Raw genomic sequence first — 27,373 nt, 5'->3', positions numbered from 1 at the left:
GGCTACACCTAGAGGCAATATATAGAGACAAGAATAGCTACTAAGAATAATTATGCTGTTAGAGTTTCAATTTACTACAATAATAATTCTATACAGTTGCAGGGCATTTCAAAAATAAATATGGTGGCCACCTTGCACTACTAAATGACACAACACACACTTTTGATTAGTCAGCTATACCTTCATACTAAACTGTAACTGTGAGTTTTGTACATTCAATAATTGTAATGATGTGTATAGGTCCTTCTAGCATACTGCTAAGCAAAAATTCATCACACAAACTGACTGTCAAATTTTAATGATACAAATGCATAACTATTTTAATTTTGCAAGCTTTTAAATTTCTCTTTTGCTTGTATGATGCACAATTTAATGTTGAGCTAGAGTGTGTATGGTACATATTTGGTAGCATATGCATGTGTACATGTGAGGTGTAGAAATATACTATAGATATCCTTTTAGTATGAGTCATAAATTTAAGGACTTATGATACTTGATATAACAGTTTCAATGGCCTGTGTTTTCCCACTATGGATCTCTTACCTTAAATGTGACTTAAAATGTGATTTCTAAAGAACATGTGATTTGCTTCAATGACTAGTAAACCTCACATAAATTCAGGAATGATGCACAGACAGCTCTACAAAGTGTTATACATAGTATATTATATTATAAAACACTCAGTACATTGTGACTGTTGGTATAACAGTTATCCAACAGGCCTTGGTGTTTCTCATGATAAAGCCAAAAATAAGTAATACCCTTCAGCTATGGGTGAAAAACCTAAAATTTCTTGTTTGTTAAAGGCTCATATACATAGCACAGAGCAACTGCCTGCAGCCTGCTGTAAAAAAATAGGATTGAGGACATACCTCCCTAACTTTTAAGAAGCAAAATTAAGTACAAACTAGCTAAACTTATATACCACTGATGTAAATGATTTTTGTTGGTTTTAAAAAATTTAAAATTAAATACTCTTTTGTCAGCTGTCATCTATGAATCCGTTAAAATACCACAACTGTTTATATGACTATTCTATTAGAGTATCTCGATCTTGCATATAAACAACCCTGCCATCTTTGGTAGGCCCCAAGTTTTACTATGCCTTACTCTAGTAGCTTTGTCAGTGGTGTCGCAGTCAAATATTGATAAAAATACTAGTGAAATTTTGCCTGGATTATACCACTACATAGCCAACCATGTAGCTATAATGTGCCCGAAAAATCTATCAATAATCACGTGATCCATTACTAGTTGGAAACTAATACCATTAGGTGGTCACAACATAATTTTGAAGTCTAAAAAAGAAATTTCATGTCACTTAGTTCAAAGAAAGGAAAGCTCAGATCCATCTGAAACTTGCACTGTGCATGAAGTGATAACCAAACTATATTGCCATATAGTGAAGGTTTGTTGGCTTTTCTTTTGTTGATTGCTAGGTTGCTCCAAATCCAAAAATACGTGATTTTCGGCCAATTTTCGGTAAAGAGTAGCTCCATACCAAATCCACAGTAGCAAATCAATTTATTTCTACTGTGGGTTATAATCAGGTATAGACCTGGACTATATATGCCAAGTATGGGAAGGAACCCATGCTTCATCCAGAGAGCACACAATTTTTCATGATTTCCAGCACAAATCAATCATGATTTCTGTCATATGGAGAAAGATAAATAAGGTTTAGTGGTATGTACAAAAATACTTCGATGTACCCTACAGGTTGAAATAGTAGTGGAGTAATTTCATGATTAGTGATTTTTTCATTGCGGACCCTACCAAAGTTGCTGGAAAAAGTTAAAGTGCATCATCTACATACCTTTTACTGAATGCTCCACTTATTTTGGAGAGGGTTTCCATACTAACAACTGGTTCTACCTGAAGAGGCACAGATTTCTCTTTCAGAGTACAGTTTCCAATATACTGTAATTATTTCAATTACCACATGTCATCATCTTCACTATAACGTAATTTCCAAACATGCACTAAGGCAATGATTTTGACATGGCATCCTATCTCAAATTATTTAGTATACCTTACACAACTTCCACAGAAAATTTGGTGCTTTTATCACAAAGTGAATGATTTCATTAAAGTTTGTCGCTTAAGTCTAGCTAGCGACTACCTGATCACAGCCAGTTTTCAATCTTAGCTCACACAACACACACTTGCCTTGGCAACGATAATTCACCAATGCATCTGATTATTGAGAATTGAAACAGTAGGGAATGCAAAAGGAAACAGAATGGCATTGAATGAAACTTAACATATATGCAAAGAACTGCCAAACAAGAAATTACGAAACGGTGGTAACAAACAATTTGTTAAAATGACAAAATCGTTATACAGTGATAAACCTTCCATGACCGTATACTCAGAATGGTTACAATAGAGCTACTTAACTTTAGGAATAAGCATACACTTACATATGTACCTTCTGCACGTGTTGGTGAATGAAGGGTTTCTGATACTACTATATCATCAAATGAGACTATATCAAATTCCTGCAGTATCCTTATCTTCTTTAGGATATTACTCTTTACAGTGTGAATGAAAGTCCTTGGGATCAACCAATGAATCTCAACACATCCTTTAACAATACTTGCAAGTATAATTGCTGTTTTGTTAATGCCAAAAAGCTTCCCAACTGTTGATCGATGATTTTGAATGTCTTCAAATGTTATATCACTCAGTGATTTATTCCATTTTTCCTTAACCGTCGCATAGAAGCCATCATCAATTTTAATGCTAGGAATTTCTTGAAATATTTCATGTATTTTCTTACTAGAAATTATCTTTTTGTAATGATCAACCAGTTTAACAGCTTGATCATCTACAGAAGCTATTTTTTCCATAACCTGAATGTTTAACCAGCTCCAGTGGGTGGGATGCAGCACCAAGATTTCAAACAATCCTGTCACTGATTTTGCTGCTACCATTTGTTGCATTAGAACTTCTGGGTATCCAATACCCAGCTCAGTATTAGCATTTGCAAAACAAGCAATACGTATCCTGTTCACTGTGATCTTGTCTTCCAGCCAATCAAGTAATTTGCCACAGACGCGTGTAAAAGCAGTGTCAATTGAGCAGTTGGCAATATCCAAACCTTCAAGTATATCTTGTTGAGTGGTTGTAAGCGCAGATATTCCTAAGCAAAGTACCATAAATCAAAGTACAACAAAATAACATGCACAAAGAAATTTAAATTGCTATGTCATTTGCAAAATAACGTTTCTACACCATGCGAACCTAACTTATGTTTAATACAAATGCATGTACAACTCTATATAGAAAGAGTACATTCTTGTAATGCACTACATATATGTACATTATGGTACCTAGACTGCCTACCCTAAGTGCAGGGCAATGTTATACACTTTCAATTTTACATTAACCAAAATTCCTACAGTAAATAATAGTGTCTTGATACAAATTACACCTGTAGTGATCATGACAAAAGACAAACATTTCAATATTAATCATCAGTTATGAAGATATGTGATGACCTTTGGACACCTAATGAGCATAGTTTCAGTGCTCACTTTCATTTATTGTTATATAATATAGTAAAAAATTGACTAAACATCAAGAAGCTCTTAACTGATAAACTACATAGAGTGGAAATAGAACTAGCCACATTGAAGGCTAAGGAATTAATCCTACCTGATCCTAGTGGAATCTCAGATAATTTGTTATTACCAACAAGAATAGGGCAACCTAGACTAGAAGTGTGAGTTGGTAATGAGCGGAAAATACATAGAGATGTCGCTTACCCATTTCAACCAACTTCTGCAGTGGTACTACCAGTGAGGTCTATAACAGGTACAACAGGACAGTTCCACGGAGTGAACCAGCCTAATGCTATCCAGGCACTGACCATTTATGATACAGCTGTATCTGAATCTGAGGTTAAGACAACAGAAGGGAAGAAGCAAACTGGAGAAAATAGTAAGAGACCTGGTGTTAAGATTGTAGGAACTGTGCCGGCAAAGTTTTCAGCTACACCTTTGGCAAAGAGATCATTAGGAAAACAATCTTAGCCAGGAAGACCACCTGTATTAAGAGATGCTCCAATGGAAATGAGTTAGATGGTAATGAAGACCAAGGCACACACAATGCTCAACATAATTTGATATCTACCAGTAAGAAGTGAAAGCCTAGGAGGAGCAAGACTGCTACCAGTAAGACTACAAACATCCATTGTCCCTACAACCTAAGGAGAAGACAACCTAAAGGGTCCACTACTTATCTGACAACACTCGGGATGAGCTTGATGAGGGAGGGAATGATGTAGAGACCTGACTGTCACCTGATTTCTACTCTGTTCCTGTCTCAGTAGGACCTCCAATGTAAGGACCTCCAATGTAACAGGCTGGGGTGCCCCGTTACAGCACAAGGGCTGGAACCTTACACCACGCGGTTCTTACTTATAATATTCTTATTGACGCATCCCAAATACACTACATACATGTGTACAAGTACACACTATATACAGCATTGTTACATCATGTGTGTGTGTTTGTGTGTGTGTGAGATTCAAACTTGTAATCGTGGACATTATAGCAAAGATGAATGTGGTAAGCATCAAAAGACTAAATTTGTGTTTAACCTATATAACTGATTTTTGTTTTGAGTATGGGATGTGAAAGCGGCATGACAATTGAGTAAATGTCATTCGGTGTGTAGGGAGCCATCCTGCATTCACAGCTTCTCTTGTGAATGCAGGCTGGTAGAAGAAGTCACTCCTTTGCTAAGTCATTGTCTACTTCATCATTACATTGTAAACCATTTGTTGGTACCTAGCACCATGTGTCATGGACTGACTGTATAGTTACAGCTAACAGTAATGTATAGTAGTAATATAAGTAACTTAGGCACTATTTAGAATGTGTGATGTAATTGTTGTCACGTGCGTACAATACAATAAGATGGAGTCGTAGCGTGTTCCTCGCGGTCTGGGCTGTATCCGACTGTATCGGCAGAAGACGAAGTAATCCTTCCTAGAAGCACTCCCGAACCTTCCCTACTATCACGCCGCCCCCTACATTGCTGGTGCTGTGACAGTGCTTCATTGCTGAGACGATCCTCCATTGCTGGTGCTACGACGATTCGCTACTCAGTCCAGAGACTGTCCGCCTCAACGACACTTCCAAGTTGTAACCCCAGACGCAAACGCTGTTGTGCCGTGGCATTGGATGTTCTACTAACGGCACCCAGAGAGGCAAGCATCCGCGTAGCTAAGACAATTGTTTGCTGTTTGTGTTTTTTAGCGGACTGAATACTACGATGGAAGAACCTGCCCGTCTACGAACCTCGCGGAAAGCATACCGCGCGCACGTCACCAGAATCCTGAACAAAGTGGATGACACACTGGCCAATGACCTCGACGAACTAGCTCAGACTTATTTGAGAACTGCCATCACTCAGCTAGAGAAAAAGAAAGAGCAAATCACTGCCCTTGATCAACGAATCATTGACCTTATACAGAACCCAGATGAACTGGAAATAGCCATCTTAGATGCAGAGGAACTACAAGATCTGATTATGGAGAAAATCAATGAACTGAATCAACGGGTGGAGATGCAATCAAGACCGACTCACGTTGTCCCTGCAGTGTCATCAAGCGGCAAAGTAACCCAAGAAGCCATCCATGAGAATGTGAGTAACACAAATAACACACCTCAGTCAATTAACACCATTATCAATGACACACCTGCAGTTAGTGCAGCTAGCGATACCATTGCAACCACATCATTAACACTTGAGTCAACCATTTCTAGTACACCACCCGTGGTTACATCACTTGAATCAATCCCACATCCAATTTCAGTGACATCAGTTTCCCACCCACTTGTGAGCCATGTACAGAATGCAGGACCGCCTCTACTGATACCAGCAAACATGACTCAACATGAACCATTGTCAACCTCTGCTTATAGCTCACTACCGTTACCACCCTTGTCAACCCTTAACTTTGGGAGCAGTACCTCATCCACCGCTGCAACAGTACCGGTAGTAACATCTAGAGTAAATCCAGATTTGATGGGTGTCAGGACCACAATCACTGCAGTAGATCACCGTGACCACTCTCAACAATTTGCTGCAAGTAGGCTACCCAAGTTGACCTTACCGACATTCTCTGGAAACCCCCTAGCCTGGCTTACTTTCTGGGATTCATTTCAGGCTGCCATTCACTTGAACCCCAATCTCAGTGGGGTCCAGAAGTTTAATTATCTGAAGGCTCAACTTCAAGGAGATGCAGCACGAACGATTGACGGAATACCTCTCTGTGATCAGAACTATCTTCACGCAGTCACCCTACTTCAAAACCGTTTTGGGCAAACTCACAAGTTGGTTTCTGCTCACATGCAAGCCTTGCTACAGGTGCCAAACCCAACGAACACGTTAAGTAGTTTGCGCACATTTCATGACACAATTGAGAGCCACTCCCGTGGCCTATCGTCCCTTGGGAAATCTGAACAAAGCTATGGTGACTTGTTGGTGCCAATTATTCTGGGCAAACTACCCAAGGATATCAAGCAGAACTTGGCAAGAAACTCCACAAGTACAGAGTGGAAATTTTCTCAGCTCATGTTAGCCATTCTCAGGGAGATAGAAATCTTAGAAACTGGTAACGCCAACCCTCACAGTTCCCCATTTACAGCTGCGTTTATGGTGAATTCCAAGCCACCTCGAAGCACCAAACCTCAGGACAAGGGACCACCAGCTTGTGTGTTCTGCAAGGGACCTCATACAGCCAACCAGTGTACTACAACTGATCATCATAGAAGACTAGACATTGTCAAGCAGAATAACCTATGCTTTAACTGTTTAGGGAAACACAAGGTCAGCACTTGCTCATCAAAACATCGCTGCCGCAAGTGCCATCGTAAGCACCACACCAGTCTTTGCACTGAAGTGATCACTGCCAAGAAAGAGGAAAACACTGAGACAACTCCAGTCGCCAAGACAACCTCAGTCACCAAGGAAGGGTCCTTTAGTACAGTGGTCTCTCAACCAGTAACAACTTCACTTCACCTGGCTAGTAACCAGACCTGTTTACTGAAGACTGCAGTAGCCACTATTTCAACTGGAGGTGTTTGTGTGGAATCCAACATTCTCTTTGATGAGGGATCGCAACGCTCCTTCCTAGCCAAAGGACTGGCAGACTGCTTACAAGTGCAGCCACATGACACAGTGGAACTATCTCTCTCTACCTTTGGCACTGGTACCAGTCGCACGGGCAAGTTTGATGTCGCCACAATCAATCTGCATAGTATCTCCGGACATTTGATACCATTAACTGTCTTGATTGTGCTAACCATTGCAGCACCGATACACACAGTGAATCAGAAGTCAATTGCTAACCTTCCTTATCTCAATGGATTACGTCTGGCACATCCAATTTCTTCAGGGGAACAATTCTACATTACCCTGTTAATTGGAGCAGATCAGTACTGGAAGATAGTAGAGGATCATGTGATCAGAGGCAATGGTCCAACGGCTGTAGGATCCAAACTTGGTTACCTACTTTCAGGTCCACTAGACACAGCCGCTTCAGGACAGTTAGTCACCAATGCATTCCATGTGGCAACTCAACCCACTGCAACCCCTGATTTAGAACAGTTCTGGAATGTGGAGTCAGTAGGAATTTCACCCAAGGATGAGTCACCAAACAATTTTCTGGACTCTTATATCACCAATAGTGTCGAATGCTTGAATGATGGTTCTTACTGCGCCCGTTTTCCGTGGAAGGACAGTCATCCTCCCTTACCCACGAATTTCTCAACTTCTGCTCACCGCACTAGATCACTGGCTCGCAAACTGGCACTGAACCCTTCATTGTTGACCAAGTACAGTGACATCTTAACAGATCAGGAACGCCGTGGTTTCATTGAGAGAATGACAGATCCAACCAGTACCACAAGATGCCATTACATACCACACCATGCTGTACGCAAGGACTCATCCACTACTCCAGTACGTATAGTGTACGACTGCAGTTGTCACCAAACAAGGAACCAACCTAGTCTTAATGATTGTTTACTTACCGGCCAACCCAAGCTTAATGATCTCTGCTGTATCATTTTAAGATTCAGACTCCACCCTGTAGGAATTTGCACAGATATTGAGAAAGCTTTTCTACACATACAACTTCACAAAGATGATAGGGACTGGACTAGATTCCTTTGGCTAAGTGATCCACAAGATCCAGACAGTGAGTTTGTTACATATAGATTTAGAGTTGTCTTGTTTGGTGCAGTGTGTTCACCGTTCATGTTAAACGCTGTCCTACATTGTCATTTAACTCAGTACAAATCACCAACTGCAGAGAACATGCTTGATGACTTGTATGTAGACAATATTGTATCTGGATGCCCAACAGAATCAGAAGCTATCAGTTTTTACAACAAAGCTCGATCCATAATGAATGATGCTCACCTCAACCTTAGAAGTTGGGCCTCTAACAGCTCCCGACTTATGGACCAAGCAAATAGAGACAAGGTTGCGGACACCAACAATCCAGTCAATGTTTTAGGACTACAGTGGAACACCCAGACAGATACATTAGCACTCACATCCAAGTGTTCCATCCCCAGTATCAACTCACTTATCACCAAGAGAGATGTCTTGAAGGAATCATCCAAGGTGTTCGACCCCCTGGGTCTACTATCCCCAGTAACTGTTAGAGCAAAGATCTTCATGCAGTCATTATGGCAGAGAAACATAGACTGGGACGAACCACTATCAGATGAGGACCAGCAAAAATGGCTTACAATTGCAGGGAATATCCAGGAGGCTAGAAGTTTACAGATTCCAAGACGATACTTCCCAACAGTTAGGGTTTTAGAACAACCTGACAGGCTACACGTCTTTGCTGATGCCAGTCTCACTGCTTATGGAGCTGTAGCCTTCCTTTGCAGTGGCAACAGCACATCATTCGTTATGGCAAAGTCCAGAGTCGCACCCCTCAAACCACTGACCTTACCAAAACTGGAACTGATGGGTGCACTGACAGCAGCAAGGCTATGTGACTTCATTGTTCAAGCTCTACACCCTCTCAGTCTGTCTACTCACTTTTGGTCAGACAGCCAGATCACCCTTCATTGGATCAAAGGAGAGAAACATGTCAATACATTTGTCACTCATCGTGTTGTCGAAATCCTCAACCACTCAAAACCAGATCAATGGCGATACTGTCCAACACAGGACAACCCAGCGGACCTGCTCACTAGGGGCATCACTTCATCTCAACTGAAGTTGTCAACGTTGTGGAAGCATGGACCTCAATGGCTCCCATCCGAGAACAGTTGGCCCACTTGGAGCTTCTCACCGACTATCGAATTGCAGGCACTGGCTGTTACCGCAACCAGTTTTAGTCCTTCAACTACTCCACAGTATGCAGGTACTTTACATATTAACTGTATTATTGACATCTCCAATTATAGCACACTGTCCAGACTTCTGGCAGTTACTGCATACATGTATAGATTCATCTCCAATTGTAAGAAGCCACAGCAGGAACGAGAAACTGGATCATTGACACCATCTGAGCAACACCACGCTTCAATAATTTGGGTGAAGCAGTGCCAAGAAGAGGTTTACTCCAGAGAACTCGTGAACCTTACCACCAATCCCGCCAAGAGACTACCACTTGTTCGCCAATTACGTTTATTTGTTGACAAAGACCACCTGCTCCGCTGTGGTGGAAGAATCCACAACGCCCCCCTAAGCGAGACAGCAAAGTTTCCGCTTCTGCTACCACCCAAACATTGGCTAACATCTCTGATCATCCATAGTATACATGTACAGTTATTTCATGCTGGAACCAATGCTACCCTAACAGCCATAAGACAGAAATTTTGGATACCAACTGCCAGACAACGTATAAAGTCACAACTACGCCGATGTGTTATTTGCCGTAAACATAGCGGAAAGCCATACCAGATACCTGACCCTCCACCACTGCCACAGATTCGCACTTGTGCTTCAGTTCCCTTCACCATCACAGGCATCGACTTTACTGGGGCACTCTATGTACGCAGTAATCACACTGAGGAGAAAGTCTACATCTGTTTGTTCACATGTGCCACGAGTCGTGCCATTCACCTAGAGATTGTTACAGATTTAACAGTGGAGACTTTCCTTCTAGCATTCAGGAGATTTGCCAGCCGCAGGTCACTCCCACAAATTCTCGTGTCAGATAATGCTTCTACCTATCTGGCAGCTGCAGATGAACTGCAACAGCTTCTACAATCAGAACGTCTCACAGAAACACTTGGGAGGAAAGGTGTACAGTGGAAGTTCATCCCAAAACGTGCCCCCTGGTATGGTGGGTGGTGGGAGCGCCTTATCGGCTTAACAAAGATGTGCTTGAAGAAGGTACTGGGGAGATCAAAGATCAGCTTAGTTGTGTTGCAGACACTAATAGTAGAAGTAGAGGCCACACTCAATGACAGACCTCTGACACACGTATCCTCAGACCTCAGTGATGCCGAGCCACTCACACCATCCCATCTTTTACATGGTCATCGCATAACACCACTTCCTCATGAAGTAGTGGAAGGGCAGGACTTGACTGATCCCACATATGGTAGTATAACTGATGTTTCCCAGAGAGCAAAACTGCAAGCCTTTCTCTTCAACCAGTTTCAGTCACGCTGGAAATTTGAATACTTGACCTCCCTCAGAGAGTATCATAGAACCACAGGAAGCAACAATCAGCAGATTAAGCAGGGAGGTGTTGTCCTGATGTGGGATGAAGCTCCACGGAGCACTTGGAGATTGGCGATTGTTGAAAAACTGATGATTGGGAAAGACGGACTGGTGCGTGCTGCCTACATCAAGACATCACAAGGAAGAACAAACCGCCCCATTGCCAAGTTGATACCGTTGGAAGTCTCATCTCCAACAGTTACCGAAACTGAAGGATCTACCAATGGTTGCCAGAAGGATACAATCAACAAGCCCACAGTGAAGAACACAGCTGATAAACGACCGAGAAGGGCAGCCGCTCACAGGGGCAGAGAGAGAGTTGCGAATTGGGTGAAACAGCTTGGTGCCCCCCCGGAAGATGTCATGGACTGACTGTATAGTTACAGCTAACAGTAATGTATAGTAGTAATATAAGTAACTTAGGCACTATTTAGAATGTGTGATGTAATTGTTGTCACGTGCGTACAATACAATAAGATGGAGTCGTAGCGTGTTCCTCGCGGTCTGGGCTGTATCCGACTGTATCGGCAGAAGACGAAGTAATCCTTCCTAGAAGCACTCCCGAACCTTCCCTACTATCACGCCGCCCCCTACACCATGCAAGTGTTCGCAATTAGTTACGACTCTAAAATCAAAAGTTGGAGACTATAGCTATAGCTAGCTACGTGGGTGCCCATTGCGTACACTGGATTCAATAAGTGATTGTACTTTACAACCAGGGAATTCCTTGGATTTGTATAGAATTACTACCACTCTTACTGATTAAGTGGAAGTCTAGTATACTTATGCTCGTAATAACAATAAGTATAATACCACTCTTACTGATTAAGTGGAAGTCTAGTATACTTATGCTCGTAATAACAATAAGTATAATATTATACTTATTGTTATTACGAGCATAAGTATACTAGACTTCCACTTAATCAGTAAGAGTGGTATTATACTTATTGTTATTACGAGCATAAGTATACTAGACTTCCACTTAATCAGTAAGAGTGGTAGTAATTCTATACAAATCCAAGGAATTCCCTGGTTGTAAAGTACAATCACTTATTGAATCCAGTGTACGCAATGGGCACCCACGTAGCTAGCTATAGCTATAGTCTCCAACTTTTGATTTAAGGTATCATTAGAAATAAACCTGCAGGAAAAAGAAGATATATATGCAATAAGTAACAAGTATGTACGTAGCTATACTGTACATACACACACGAGTATGTAGTACGCATGTTACACATGCATGTCACAGAGGCCACACACGACCACACGTGATGTTGTTCATGAGCAGCACTGTATGCCACAACTGGTTTTTAACATTTGTAGGTGTAAGGCTTCTCTTGTCATATAGTTGAAGGTTGAAATTTTAGGTACAGTATATGTATCTAAAATTTCAGCATTCAACTAGAAATAACATGCAACTCTCAATGACATTTTCTAGGATGGAGGAAAAAAGATTCCAGGCATGACTGATCTGCAGAAGACCAATGGCTTCTTGCCAATCTACAATATTAATTAATTCTCATATTTTAGTATAGTCAGTTTTGTGTAGATTAAATTTAGTACTGGTGGTATTAGTACGCTCACTGTAGCAGTTTAAATTGAATCATATGCAGACATGGTCACTAGAGCCCAAACCTGAAGATAAGACACATCACTTACCTCTTCATTCGAGAAACTAAATGTTGGGAGCAGAGCGGATTATAACTGTTACTGACTGCATGGACATATGTCGAAGCCAACCGTTGGTAGATCGGACATGAGCTGGAGGTGGTCGGACATGGCAGCACTACAAACTTGAGCACTGCATGCACAGGATATAAAGTTATATACTGAAGGATGATGTTATAGTAGGAACACACTCTGAAATGTGAACATGAGCCTTCTGGGGAGTAAAATTTTATTATAAATGCAATCATTTTAAGTACACAATACAATTATTGTAAGTACTGTACATAACTAATTATGTTGTTTTCTGTTATTTAATAGGTGTACAAGCAGAAGGAGTGGATTGAGGGGATGAGAAGTAAAACACTGATTAAACATACCACATTGTACAATGAAATATTACAATACTACATAATTTAGTTACAGTAGTAAGGCAATCGAAAGACACTCACACTACAATTACAAATAATAGGAGCATCACGTGATGTTACATCAATTGCCTCACATTCATTGTCACTATGTTCATCATCACTAGATGGAGACTCACTACTTTCCTGTGTCGTACTATCTGAAAACCACAGATCCCATTCATTTAAGGAAAATGTAACATCTTCAAAGTCAGTTTCAGGCTCTTAAGCAGTTGATGAATGTCCTTCACATGGCTAATAATCTTTTCTAGGAAGTTGTTGATGAACTCTCCTAGTGGTCCTGCAGTCTCTCCACCATAGCTCTACAGCTGGCCTAGCCTTAAATTCATTAAAAGAAGGCCCTTCAACTTCGATTTCCAAAAGATCCCTTAGTGTTTCCACTAAAAGGCTTGTTCACTTTTCACTCTTGACAATTTTAACATTAGAAAATATTCTTTCAACAACACCATTAGAAAATGGCAAAGTAAAAACAATTATTCACATAGCAGCAAAACATTAGGCTATTCTTTGGCAGCAGGAGATGTGTGGATTTTATACCACACTTTTGAATAAGATTCCTTTTGTAAATTCATGTAGTTTCTTGAATATAGAACAATGTCCTCTAGCTCTTCTTACAAGTAGGCCAAAACCCAGCTTTTCTAGTGGCTCTCTGAACCAAGTGAATATGTAATCTGCAGCTTCAAGAATGCTTGCCAGAGTTGTATCTTGGGGTAATGGTTCCTGCTCATCAGCATCAAGATCAACCAGGGAACTACTGCTACTTTCACAAGCATCTGCACTTGTCCAACCCTATGTATCAACAAACACAAGTATAGATCGTAACAGTTTTACATCAAACCACTCAAGTCTGTGTCACAGTTTTTGGTCAAGTTGTAGCAAGTCAGTTACAGCTTGACTCTGGCAAAATTCCAAAGTACTTTTGTTGTACGACTGCAAATGGGCACCTTGGTATGTACTGCTCTCATCATCATTGTTAACAATTTTACTGAGCACCAGCTTTACTGTTGGCCACTGATCAGGGCTGTTTTCAGATAGTCTTTTAAGATGTTTGACAGATTTCAGTACGATTAGAAGAGCTAATACAGTCTTGCTTTAATTAAGCTCAAATTAAGGAGACTTGAGTATATCCACATAATAATGCACAACCAATAAACATATCTGAATGCTGCCATTTTCGCAGATAGCCAATAATACATGCTCTGTCCCTGCTATTGATAGGCTTATCCTTTGAAAGCGTGCTAAGATGACGTGTATATACCCACCAAGCCTATCAACTACTCTCTGCATAGCCAGGATATACATCTTGTCCCTTGAGATCTAACCAGAAGGTCCCCACCTTTAAGAATACTGAAAAGTTCTTTTAAATCATGTGCAATTTCAAAAAGCTCACGGCTTCTTTTAGGTAATTTTGAGTAAATAGAAAAAAGTTTAAGTAACATTTCTGAAATATTTTTGAATATGTTGCTCAGCCACCTAATAGGAAATGTTTCTATTCTGACCCATATACCAAGGTAATACATGGGAAGGTGCCAAAAGTAGTGCAACAAAGTAATGTACAAACTGTCAACAGTATGTGAAGCCTTACAAGACCAATGAAACAGCAGTGCATAAAACACACACAAAACTACAGAACAAAGCAAAGATATATGAACAGTATAAAGTGTTGTATGAAATGGATGCAATAACTAAATTGTCAGTCTACTATTGTTGATACACATCATTACCTCGTCAAAACTCTGGTTAATTCATGGTGAATAGCACCAGCTATCATCACCTCTCACAGCTGGCACTTATACATATCAATCAATAAGCGCCACGCGAAGAGTAGGGTTGGCCACACGAGACTACTGTTATTGCGTGGTTACTTCCTTATGGAGCACACTCTGGCCAGCCACAAAGTTCTCCAAATCACTACATTTCTGGACTTTCAGGATTTCATAGAGGGACCAGGAAGGCACTACTATTATATTAAAACTATGATGCTTTTTGCACCCCCACAAGTCAAAGTAACACTGATAAATAAGGTTATGTACCAATGTTGAAACCAGGTCGGGTCATCCGGGTCAACTGGGTCACATTTTTTCCGGGTCATCCAGGTCCAACCCAGTTTACAAATTATCCGGGTCTGACCTGGATTGAATCACGTGAGAAATGGAATTGTTCGTTTGACGATGTGGAAACTTATGAATGCTAGTCGCGTAGCTCTTTCCTGAGCCACGCCCACTTACCGCGTTACAAACATGCATTAACCATGCCCATTTATTAGTAAGTGCAGTCTGTAGCACGAAACAGTGTCCATTGCTATATGCAAGCTTACGTGAAGCCACGCCCACTAATCAATTATTGTACGAGTTGTATATAGTCTAGTCTTGCAGCAGGATAAGTGCTTTTGTGAGCCACACCCACTTCAATATATCGGGAAATTGTAATACTAGGTATGCACAAAGCCACACCCAATTGCTGTCTGTTAACTCACAGTAGCTAGGTGGAACCAAAACCCACTGATGGATTTTAAATTATAAACTTACCGGCTTAGTTATCACATAACTACTCGTTTACTCAACACAAATCAAACGTTCAAAATGTAGTCTCGCTCGCTCGAGACTCCCCAAAACATAGCTCTTATTGCACGCCTCGGATTTGATTAATCCAGGTCAAATCTGGATCTGAACCGGATTGCTATCCGGGTCAGTGGGTCATCTGGGTCAGCAGTAGTGACCCAGTTTCAACGCTGTTATGTACCACTGTTCAAAGGCGCCACCAGTACTGTAATTTGTATATGGCACTGTTGCAGACCACAGCGAGTGCATTATAACTTATAATGCACTGGTTGTGGTTTTGCAGACCACAACGAGTGCATTATAAGTTGATGTACCACTCTGTGTGGGCAGTTCAAAGGCACCGTCAGTGCCATAATTTGTATATTGCACTGCTGCAGACCACAGCGAGTGAATTATAACTTATAACGCACTGGTTGCGGTTTTGTAGACCACAATGAGTGCATTATAAGTTATAATGCACCAACTGCAGTGCAATATATAGATATTGCACTGGCTGCGGTTTTGTGCAGCATAGCACAAGTGCCGGTGGCGAAGACCACTACGACACCTCACCTAATAGGTGGAAAGACACTTCACAGATCACTCGAATTCTTTAACAGCCTGACATGTAAACGTCGATTGTGGGCCATAACGTCACCGATACGTATAATGTTTACAAGCAGCCAATGGCGATTGAAAAAGCCAACGCGGGTGGCCACAACTCTAGTCTACATATATATAAACGTACTTATACACCTTACTAGTCTGGTGCCATCTTAGCCCAGATTAAACTGTAGTCCACTTCGACAATGACTCAATAAAACAAATATATTCTAACTTTTACGTTCGATTGTGGTAACCAGTTTTGTCATGCCACCAGATTCGAGTTTAGCCAGTGTGAATAGTAAGAATTAGACTAGTATCATTTAGTAGTTAAGTTTTGTTTACTTAAACCGTCTATTTAGCTGCTTTTTTTCGCTTGAGAGAATCACTATGGCGATTAGTCTGGTGCTTAGTCTATATGGCACGCTGGCATGCTGAGCACTACATGATGAGAGTCGAACAGCAAATGCAGGTTAGTGATATAACCCATAGCGTACTAGCTTTTAATATCTCAGGTGGCTGCAGTACTGTAGGGGGAACGTCATCGCAACGTCCGGCTTGGTTACCCACAATCGATGTTAGAAACCTGGTCTTTATAAGTGTTACAGCTGTCTTGTGAGACTCTCCCCACCTATTAGGTGAGTGGTACATAACAGTTATACAACGTGCACTCGTGCTCTGCCTGTATAAACGCACTTGCCTTCGGACCAGATGGCCCTCAGGCTCGTGCGTTTATATCAGGTAGAGCACTCGTGGCCGCTGCATAACTATATATAATGCACCAACCGTAGTGCAATATACAGATATTGCACTGGCTGCGGTTTTGTGCAGCATTGCACAAGTGCCGGCAACCGAGACCACTACGATACTTCACCTAATAGGTGGAAAGACACCTCGCAGCTCACTTTAATTCTTTTATAGCCTGACATGTAAAAGTCGATTGTGGGCCATAATGTCACCAATACGTATAATGTTTACCAAGCAGCCAACAGTGATTGAAAAAGCCAACACGGTGGCCACAACTCTAGTCTACATATAAATACTTATGCACCTTACTAGTCTGGTGCCATCTGAACCCAGATAAAACCATAGTCCACTTGACAATGACTCAATAAAACTATTATATTCTAAACATTACTCACCATTACGTTCGATTGTGGCAACCAATTTTTGTTATGCTACCAGATTTGAGTTTAGCCAGTATGGATAGTAAGAATTAGACAGTATTGTTTAGTAGTTAGGTTTTGTTTACTGAAACCATCTACTAGCTGCTTTTTTTCACTCGAGAGAATCACTACGGGCAATTAAGTAATCATGAATGCTCAGTGTTGGGAGTAACGTGTTACATAAGTAAAGCGTTACGTAATATTGTTACTTTTGTGGTAACTAAGTATTATAACGAAATACGCTATAAAAACGGGTAATATAACTCAAGTTACTTTACTTACAAATGTAACGCATTACCTAAGTAATATAGTTACTGTAACGAGTCTAATATTACATAATATTATTACTACAAGTAACAAAATTACTAATCTCGTTAGTTATCCTCTGAGTAACGCCTAGCCACAACGAAGTAACGAAGTCTACTGAATGAAGCTTATTCACCAGCTTCTTACTTATAACCAAGATTTGCACTTTGTCCAACAACGCAATCATGTCACGTGATAAAGTGGTAGTTTCACACGTGACAGCTTAAGGCTGTGGACACAAAGTAATATAATATGTAATATTATTATAGTTACTTTATTTTATGGGTAATATGTAACTGTAACTAAATAGTTCAGTTGCAAGTAATATATAATAAATTATGTAACTAGTTACTTTTACAAAGTAACTTGCCCAACACTGTGAATGCTCAGCACTACATGATGAGAGTCGAACAGCAAATGCAGGTTAGTGATATGGCCCATAGTGTACTAGCTTTCAATATCTCAGGTGGCTGCGGTACTGAAGAGGGAACGTCATCACAATGATCGGCTATGTCACCCACAATCGATGGTTGAAACCTGGCCTCTATAAGAGTTGCAGCTATCTTGTGAGACTCTCCCCACCTACGGTACTGCTCAAACGTAACGTCACACTCGCTCGCACTGCTCGATTGTGAGTGATTAAAAAACCTGCTAATTAAAGGGCGTGGCACCCATTTCCTTTGCGAGTATTCATCCCGTTTCATATGGGATGAATACTTACGAAGAAAACGGGTGCCATGCCCTTTAATTAGTGAGTTTTTCATCACTCACAATCGAGCAGTGCGAGTAAGTGCAACGCTACGTTTGAGCGGTACCATATTAGGTGAGTGGTGCATAACAGTTATACAATGTGCACTCGTGCTCTGCCTGTATAAACGCACGAGCCTGAGGGCCATCAGGTCCTCAGGCTCGTGCATTTATATCAGGCAGTGCACTCATGCCCGTTGTATAACTATATAATAAATACATTTTGCATTTTCTTATCTGGTAAGCACAAGTAGGCTAGTGTGACACCTCAAAATCTGAAGTTTAGTGTTGTGAGTACCACAAATCATAAACAAATAACACTGCTTGTAAGGCTGTTCTGAGAGTTATTTAGTCACAGTATTCATGGCTCATCACGTATTTGATTGCACAACAACTTTTACCACGAGCACATTGCATCACAATGCAGCTACACCCATCATCTACTTCCATTACAGACAAAATGACACATAAATAAATAATTATATACAGACACTTCAAAACTACACAATTATTTGTCTCCCGCTAAGGCACTCAGCAATTAACAAAAATCTTTCCACACAACTAGAATTCACCGACCTCAAGGATATCCTTTTCTTTAAAACATTATGCAAGTTAAGCCCCTGCGTTTAAGCCATTATAGCATGGTGAAGGAACATTGCAACTAGTAACACTTATACACCAGTTTGTTCTTTATGACATTAGCATTCCAAAAATCTTAATTGCAAGTCCTTGTGACCTTCTATATAGGAATTTTCAAACAATGAATATCAATACAGTGCACACATTGCGTATAAAGTTTACAGTACTGCTCAAATGAAACGTCGTAGAGTGCAAGTGATTTAAAAACTTGCTAATTAAAAGGCATGGCACCTGTTTTGCTTGCGAGTATTCCTGCCATTTCATTTTGGATGAACACTCGCAAGTGAAACAGGTGCCATGCCCCTCAATTAGTAAGTTCTTAAATTGCTCACGCTCTCACAAGACAACATTGTGTTTGAGCAGTACTATACGTAGTTTAAAGAGTTAAATTCTGTTTAATCTTTATGAGGAAGTCATCATATTAATGAAGTGCCACTCTGGTGAAAGGGGCTGGAAGACTATCTATGCTCTATAGCTTATTGCATAAACCATCTCACCAGCAATAGCCCACTTTGTACCTCATGAATAAGCACACATAAATTGCCATCAATATCATCAAACATGATCAACCTTATTTAAATTCATCATCACACTTGGGCCTGAGATGGATATATTGTATCAACAAGATAAGACCCACATAACCCATAATAAATGTGATTAGGGTAAACTGGATAAAGCCAACCTGGACAATCCAGATGACTTGACTCAATTTAATACAACATAGATATAATCATACAGTACAATAGTACTGTATAGTAGGGACCACAAATGAGTAGGTGTGGCCCACGAAATAGCATCACCCAAAAACAGCCTCAGTTTTCCCTGACGATGATGAGGCAGTATTAGTAAGGTAAAACTAAGCCCAAACAAGCTTTCAGATTGACCCAAAACGCTTTCAACATGTTGCTACAGAATTTTTATTATTATTATTATTTAACAGAATTTTCTACTGACTGACTAACTGACTGACTAACTGACTGACTAACTGATGCCTTCAGGCAAGTGTAACTTGACAGCAGCTAAGGCTACGTACGGGCTTACCTTTTTCATTGTTCAATGTCGCTTCAGTCCAAGAGGTGCCTTTTGGCATACCACAGTACGTACAATTCATTCTTCATGGACTTACCAGTGTCCTACTTTGTGTCCAATTCATCTTTGCTGACAGCGAAAAGTTCCGATTTGGCGGTAGCACATGATGGCTTCCCTTCGCATAACAGAAATCGTCTGTATTTTTCATAGTGGCTATTTTGATTGCATAGGTGCTTTTCAAACAGTTCTCGATTCGTACTGTTGTGTAACAGGTTGAACATAGCCAACAACAAAGTATAATGGATACTTCACTTTTCAGATGATAATTGATATAACTGGGGCGCGCTGCACCATTTCTTTCAGTATGCGTGGATTACAGAGGTACTTTTTGAACAGTTCTAGATCCTAAATACTGTGTAATGGGTTGAGCATAACTGACAACAAAGCATAATGGATACTTCACATTTCAGACGCTGATAAAACTGGGGCGTGTGGCACCATTTCAGATGCAGTATGCGTGGATTCACCAGTCATAATAATTAGTTACAAAAAAAGTTAACAAACAACTACACAGAAAAATTTGGAGTTTTCAACTAAAGTAGGGACTATAGCACATTGATAAAAAGTACTGAAACAAGTTGGAGTAGTGCACGATATTAAATCACAGTAAAACAATAAGAAGTGTTATATCTCTACTGTGCTCAAGATACGACACTTCTTATTGTTTTACTGTGATTAATATCATGCACTACTTCAGCTTGTATCAGTACTTTTTATCAATGTGCTATGGTCCCTATTCTAGTTGAAAATTCCAAATTTTTCTGTGTACCTTTATGTTGAGCACCACTTTGCTGGAGACATTAGTAGTGAAGCCACATCTTTTGAAGCAAATTGGAATATGTGACTAGGTCTGTGAAAACCTGCACATTTTTCAAATTCCTGTTTATTAAACAGTCAAAATCTATTTAGCCAAATGTATGTTCTGGCAAAGTTTCAGCCTCATATTCCAATAACTTTGGGAGTTACAGCCTACAAAAGATCGATCTGTATAGCAAGTATATATAGAAAATAAATTACAGGTGCCTACTAAAACCATTGTAACATACAAAGAGAATGCCATATGGATTTGAAATTTTCACTATCATGTTCACCATGAAAAGGGGAAATCGATTACTATAGTATGTACGTGTTGAGCTGGATCCTTAAAATCATTTAATAACTCATGGATGCTATTACACATGATCTTGAAATTCGGCTCATTTGCAGTACTGTTTGACCCACTAAAAATATTTCAAAAATCTTTTCGTTCAAATGTCTGACACAATATTTATGTCCAATAAAAATTTTCACCATACATTTTCTATGGAAAAGCTATAAAATGCAGTGTCCATTACAGCCCTTTCCCGAAATTGTAATGGAGCCAAATCATACGTGTCTGTTGTTGACGCCTTTGCTGTCACCACTAATCATCTGGTTGGCAACTCACTTGGAAAAAAATCCACTTTTGATTTTTAGCTGTTTTTCAGGATTCGGTTCAACTTGTATATACTATAGGTAAGTTTTTCCTTGTATCATCTTTCTTTATTACATACAAAGGCAAAATCATTGAAGAAAGATTGATCGCATACTACCGTTTTGACATGACGTAAACAAATGCTCATAACTTGGGTCTACTGCAATGATACAAAGATTTATGAGCTCCTCTTCTTCAGTAGACAAATAAGATGATATCAAGATTTTTATTTGTTAGACCCTTTCTTCACAAAGATCAAAAAATTACGGAATTCTTTAACAATATGCAAGTACTTCACCCATTGTATTCAGTGCTTTATTATAAAAACATAAATTTAGGCCTGCACGATTGTGTTGGGTTTGCACAGATCCGGTCACACATTGTATAAACAGGATGATGCTTACACAAAATGTGACCCATGTAGGCCAGGCAACCGTTCATACAAGACACAAATTTGAGTGCTCTGCATCCCCAGCCCTGCCCACAGCTAATTTGCTCACTTTGTGGTAGCAGTGATTCAAGACTACTAGCCAGATCATTCATGTTGATACTCTTAACAGCATCTATGACCTGGCCCCAGGTTGCATCATCAGACACTTCCAGCCATTTAGTCAACATCTTTCTACAACACCACTGCACATCGAATCTGCTGCCGTCTCTTTCGATATTCTCTAATACCTTTTCGTGGCTGGAGTCCAGTAATTCTAGACCTAGTTCGTACCACTTAGTAGCAACTGCTGGTATTATGTGTTTGCTTAAATCCTTCATTGTAGGTCGGGCTCCACCTATTGTGATAAAAATATACGCCCATGCGACATGGCCATATATGTCAGTAGTTCGTACTGCGCATAGGTCGTATATTCCTCGTACGAAGAATATGCGATCTATGACTGCGCTAAAGTAGACCTACTCACCAATAGAAAAGGCCATCTTCTTTTGGGCGTAGCTATAGATTTTACAGCGTAGAGCTTCACACACCGAACCAAACAAAAAATAAAGATGCGCACGTGATTAATCTTACGTCACGTATACACAGCCACAAAATTACGTGTCCTGATTATCAAGGTGTCCTGATTCTCCAGATTAGATTGCATGCTAACGGACATTTTGGGGCCATTACCATGTGTCCAGATTATACAGGTGTCCTCATTTTCAAGTGTCCTGATTAACAGGTTCCACTGTACGTCTTATGGTTTAACACAAAATTAATGTACAAGAAATAAATAAGGGGCCTAATAGACGCAGGGGTACCAAGAAGCTTTACAGCAGCTGGAGCTCTGGCAATATAATCACACACACACACACACACACACACACACACACACACACACACACACACACACACACACACACACACACACACACACACACACACACACACACACACACACACACACACACACACACACACACACACACACACACACACACACACACACACACACACACACACACACACACACACACACACACACACACACACACACACACACACACACACACACACACACACACACACACACACACACACACACACACACACACACACACACACACACACACACACACATACATCACGAAGAGGTGTACAACAACTTGCACGTGCCACAGCCTTTAACTTGTTTGAGTTTCATAAGTGACGCTATAGAGTGATTGTCTAAATGGCATTAGAGTCATAGATTATAGAGGGCCATAGAGTAATCGCAAGCATAGTACCTTACCTGGTATATTATTATCTATGTCATAAGTGACTCTTCTCAAGATATTTAATAAAGTAATTATAGAGGTATAACTCGTCTTTAAATTGAGCCACGTTGCTGGAGAAGGCTGCAATTATAAGTGATCATGAGTGAATCATTATCTTTTATTTGATTTATGATTTATGATTAAAGGGAGACTGCATCAATTCAAAAAAGCTGCTTTTCAGCAGTGCCCTATGCAAAAGTAACAATACATATGCATGAATACAAACACTCAATATGACACAAAGCAAAATGAAGATTACAAACAAAATAAACAACAATAACACAGTGCTAACAATACAGTATTTTAAACGATGTCTTAAAATTTGGTAAGTGATCAATGACATACAAACTGGGGGTAAGTTGTTCCAAATAAGTACTCCACTATAGTAAAAACTATTCTTCCCAATTGATGAAAGGATTTGTGGCACATATAAATGATACTTGTTTTGTCCATGACGTCCAGAAACCAGTCTCATGAATTATCTATTCAGTCACAAACAGACCTTCCTTGGTTGAATCTTGCAAAAGCATTGGTGGTATCAGTGACCATGAAGTTGTACTTACAAAGTTCATGATATTAGCTCAACTATGTCCCCCTGCTAGGAGACGTATTTACTTATGGTCCAAAGCTGATTTCAATCATATTAGACAATCCATTCAGTCACTTTGCGAAGATTTTGTCGTCACTTACCCACCCACTACTCCGATTAACATCTTATGGAATAAGTTCTCTGATATCTGTACACAATGTTTAAATCTGATACCAACTAAGTGGAGCACAACCAAACAAAAGCAACCTTGGATAACCAGACAAATCAAACAACTAACTCGCAAGAAGCAACGAGCATACAAACGTGCTAGTTTAACCAACAGTCCAAGTGACTGGGCTACTTATCAAGACCTCAAAAGACTTTCTCAACGGGAATGTCGTTCAGCATTTAACAATTATGTATCAAGTTTTATTGATGAAAATAATAATGTTACAAAGAAACTTTGGTCTTTAACTGTATTAAAAATAGAAAACAAGATCGCACTGGTATTAGTACACTCGAACACCAAGGAACAACTTACACCGACTCTTTGTCTAAAGCAAATGTTCTAGCTGAATATTTCTCATCAGTTTTTACATAAGAAGACACTACTAATTAATGTACCAGTATTAGAAGGTAACCCTCTCCCTGAAATTCCACCAATTCACATACACTCTGATGGGGTATCTCAATTGCTTCACAACTTAAAGCCCCACAAAGCTGCAGGCCCAGACAATCTTCCATCTTACTTTCTCAAAGAGGTAGCAAATGAAATTTCCCATGCCCTTTCTATAATTTTTCAAGCGTCACTGAACCAAGGAGCCATACCTGACATATGGAAATCTGCTCTGATAGTTCCAGTATATAAGAAAGGCAGTAAGAAGGACCCTGTCAACTACCGTCCTGTATCACTAACATGTATACGTTCAAAAATCATGGAACACGTTATCTACTCTAGCATGTTTGAACACTTGAATCATCATCAAGCTTTAAGAGATGAACAACATGGCTTCCAGCAGCATAGGAGTTGTGAGACGCAACTAATTACAACAGTACATGATTTTGCACAATGCTAAACCAACGAGGGCAATGTGATGTGTTTCTGCTTGACTTCTGTAAAGCTTTGACAAGGTCCCCCACTCCCGTTTCTTCCACAAGTTACAATTTTATGGTATTAAAGGACCTCTTTTGTCTTGGATAAAGAATTTCCTTTCTGATAGATCGCAACAAGTAATATTAGATAATAAACAAAGTGACTCATGTAACATGCTATCTGGTGTACCACAAGGAACAGTTCTGGCTCCATTATTATTTTTGATTTACATCAATGATCTTCCTTTACATGTCTCAAGTAAAGTTCGACTTTATGCTGATGACGTTATACTTTACTCAAATATCTACTCAGTGGAGGACTGCCATCAATTACAACATGATCTTGACTCCTTAACACAGTGGGCACACAAGTGGCTTATGACCTTTAATCCAATTAAATGTGAATTCCTACGAATAACAAACAAGATAAACATCATACCATTTACTTACCACATTGACAACTCTACAATCCGAGAAGTCACTCGTGCTAAATATCTAGGTGTAGTCATTGATCAACACCTTAACTGGAATGAACACACAAAACAAGTTGCTAGTAAAGCCACCAGAATTAATGCATTCTTACATCGTAATCTTTATCAATGCCCTCCCACAGTTAAATGTAATATTTATAAAGCAATGGTTCGCCCTATTATGGAGTATGCTTCCTCAGTCTGGGACCCACATACATGTGTTAACATTAATCAATCAGAAGCTGTACAGAGATCTGCCGCAAGAATGTGCTATAAAGACTTACTAGATTCTCCAGTGTTTCCACAATGTTAACTGATCTCGATCTACCCACCCTGCAGAGCAGAAGGAAAAAATTTAAATTACAAATGCTGTATAAAATCATTCATTGTTTAGCTGATATTCCAGATGATTGTTTAACTCCCGTTTCCTCCTTTTATGTAGTGACTATTTTAATCAACTAAATACTAGAGTGGACAGTTTTAATGATTTTCCTTCTTCCTTTCAGTGATTAAACTATGGAATAATCTACCCCAGAACATTGCTAATGCTCCCACATACACTGAGTTTTATAATGAATTGGACACTTTTATAATTACACCTGTGCATTATAATCATACATGATTCCTGCACAGTACACAATACAATACAATGCTTCTAAAAACCAGGCGCCATGCAGCTAGCTAACTCTACTCTGAATTAACCAACTATGTATTACTACTTTACAATAGGGTAGTTTTGGGTTGTACAATAATATTATTAGCTAATTCTCGTATTTTGTAGTTCATGAAATATTCGTAATTCGTTCAATTACGTTGCTATGCACTGCTAAGGAAGCGTTTGTTAAACAAACCGCTTTTACCAACATGTTACGCACAGAAGTATCTTCTAAACTGTTTTATAGTGTGACTAACGTGTTTTTTCCCACAAATTCTCTCGACAAAACCTCAGAGTTGCTCTTAGTCTCGCGGCGCCCGACCCTAAAAAGAGGGTCTGGTGAAACTGTGTACAATAAGTTTGAGCTCTGGAATGTTTATTGGATGACGTTTTACCTGTTACGTAAGTGCACTGTTTACATCACAACATCCATTCAACCAGATCCGCTTACAGCATCAGCAAACTAATAGCGCTACTTTATTTATTCAACGTTAAAACGAACCCTGCAGAATTGCATGGCTGTTTTCTTAATGAGTTTAAGTGGCAGAGTCACCGGATGTAATTAACCGTAAGCCGCGAATCTTTTGAAATGTACGCATTACATAATCAATTTGAAATGGAGCGATCTGATTGGAGCTTCCAACATTCCGGCAGCGCCAAACTTTTTGTACACAGTTTCACCAGACCCTCTTTTTAGGGTCGGGCGCCGCGAGACTAAGTTGCTCTTCATTTTCGTTCGCGTACGTAAGGGATATGCCCCCTTTCAACTCGAAGCGATAGGCTATTCCTGGTAGTGTACGAGGCCTGCACCATTGTTTTTCAGTTGCTAAACACCTGAAAACCTCAAGGGGAAGGTAGTCTGAGGAAAGTCGCCACACACCACCCGTATTTCAGTCCGCCGAAAAGAAACCATCTCAGAACAAAGTTCACCTGTACAGACTTCATTTCACTTTTATTTCTTACGTAAAAGCTGCTTTTACCATTATTAAACGATTTTGCTCACATGGGTGCGTACGGACAAACATAGGTAGATGATAGCTACACACACACACTTTTACGAAAGCAATTTCAGTAAACCAGGCTGGTTTAAAAACAGTTCTCCTGGCGATATATAGCGCATTGTAGCGTTCATCAACAAAAAATTATAACAGTTTGGTATCACATGTTCTTCTAAGCATGCATATGCACAGAGTAAATAATGGCTTACCATGCAGTAGCTTAAGAAGGATGCGGGCGATGGATGAGAAACTAATAATCACCAAATAGGGGCCTTAGAGACATCAAAGGTGTGGGAGCAATCCATGATATAATATAACCCAAAAACCTGCCACGATTTTTCCTCACGACATGACAGTATTGGTTGGGTAAAACCAAGCCCAAAAGTGTCTTCAGATCAACCCGAAACGTTTGTGTCAAGTTGCTACAGACTGATTTTGAAAAAAAATTATTCAACAGAATTTTCTGCTGCCTGCCTGACGCCTTCAGTCAAGCGTAGCGGAAAAGTGGTTACAGCTACAACCCTAATTTTTTCG

General features: G+C 40.0%; 1 protein-coding gene across 1 annotated transcript in view; it reads right to left on the bottom strand.

Moving 5' to 3' along the window:
* The window catches only part of LOC136259933 (uncharacterized), a 42,966-nt gene extending 20,621 nt beyond the window's left edge, over positions 1-22,345 (bottom strand). Inside the window, exons 1-3 of the mRNA XM_066053511.1 lie at positions 22,264-22,345; positions 21,850-22,134; positions 2,432-3,145 (exon numbers count right to left, since the gene is read on the bottom strand). Coding sequence (XP_065909583.1) covers positions 2,432-3,145; positions 21,850-22,134; positions 22,264-22,279 — 1,015 coding nt within the window. The 5' untranslated portion in view covers positions 22,280-22,345. The remainder of the gene's footprint in view (positions 1-2,431; positions 3,146-21,849; positions 22,135-22,263) is intronic.
* Between the last annotated feature and the right edge of the window lie 5,028 nt (positions 22,346-27,373).

The sequence above is a fragment of the Dysidea avara genome, chromosome 1, assembly GCF_963678975.1.
Source record: "Dysidea avara chromosome 1, odDysAvar1.4, whole genome shotgun sequence".
Classification (NCBI taxonomy): Eukaryota; Metazoa; Porifera; class Demospongiae; order Dictyoceratida; family Dysideidae; genus Dysidea; species Dysidea avara.
The sequence above is the reverse complement of the archived record's forward strand: the minus strand, read 5'-3'. Positions and strand labels throughout refer to the sequence as shown.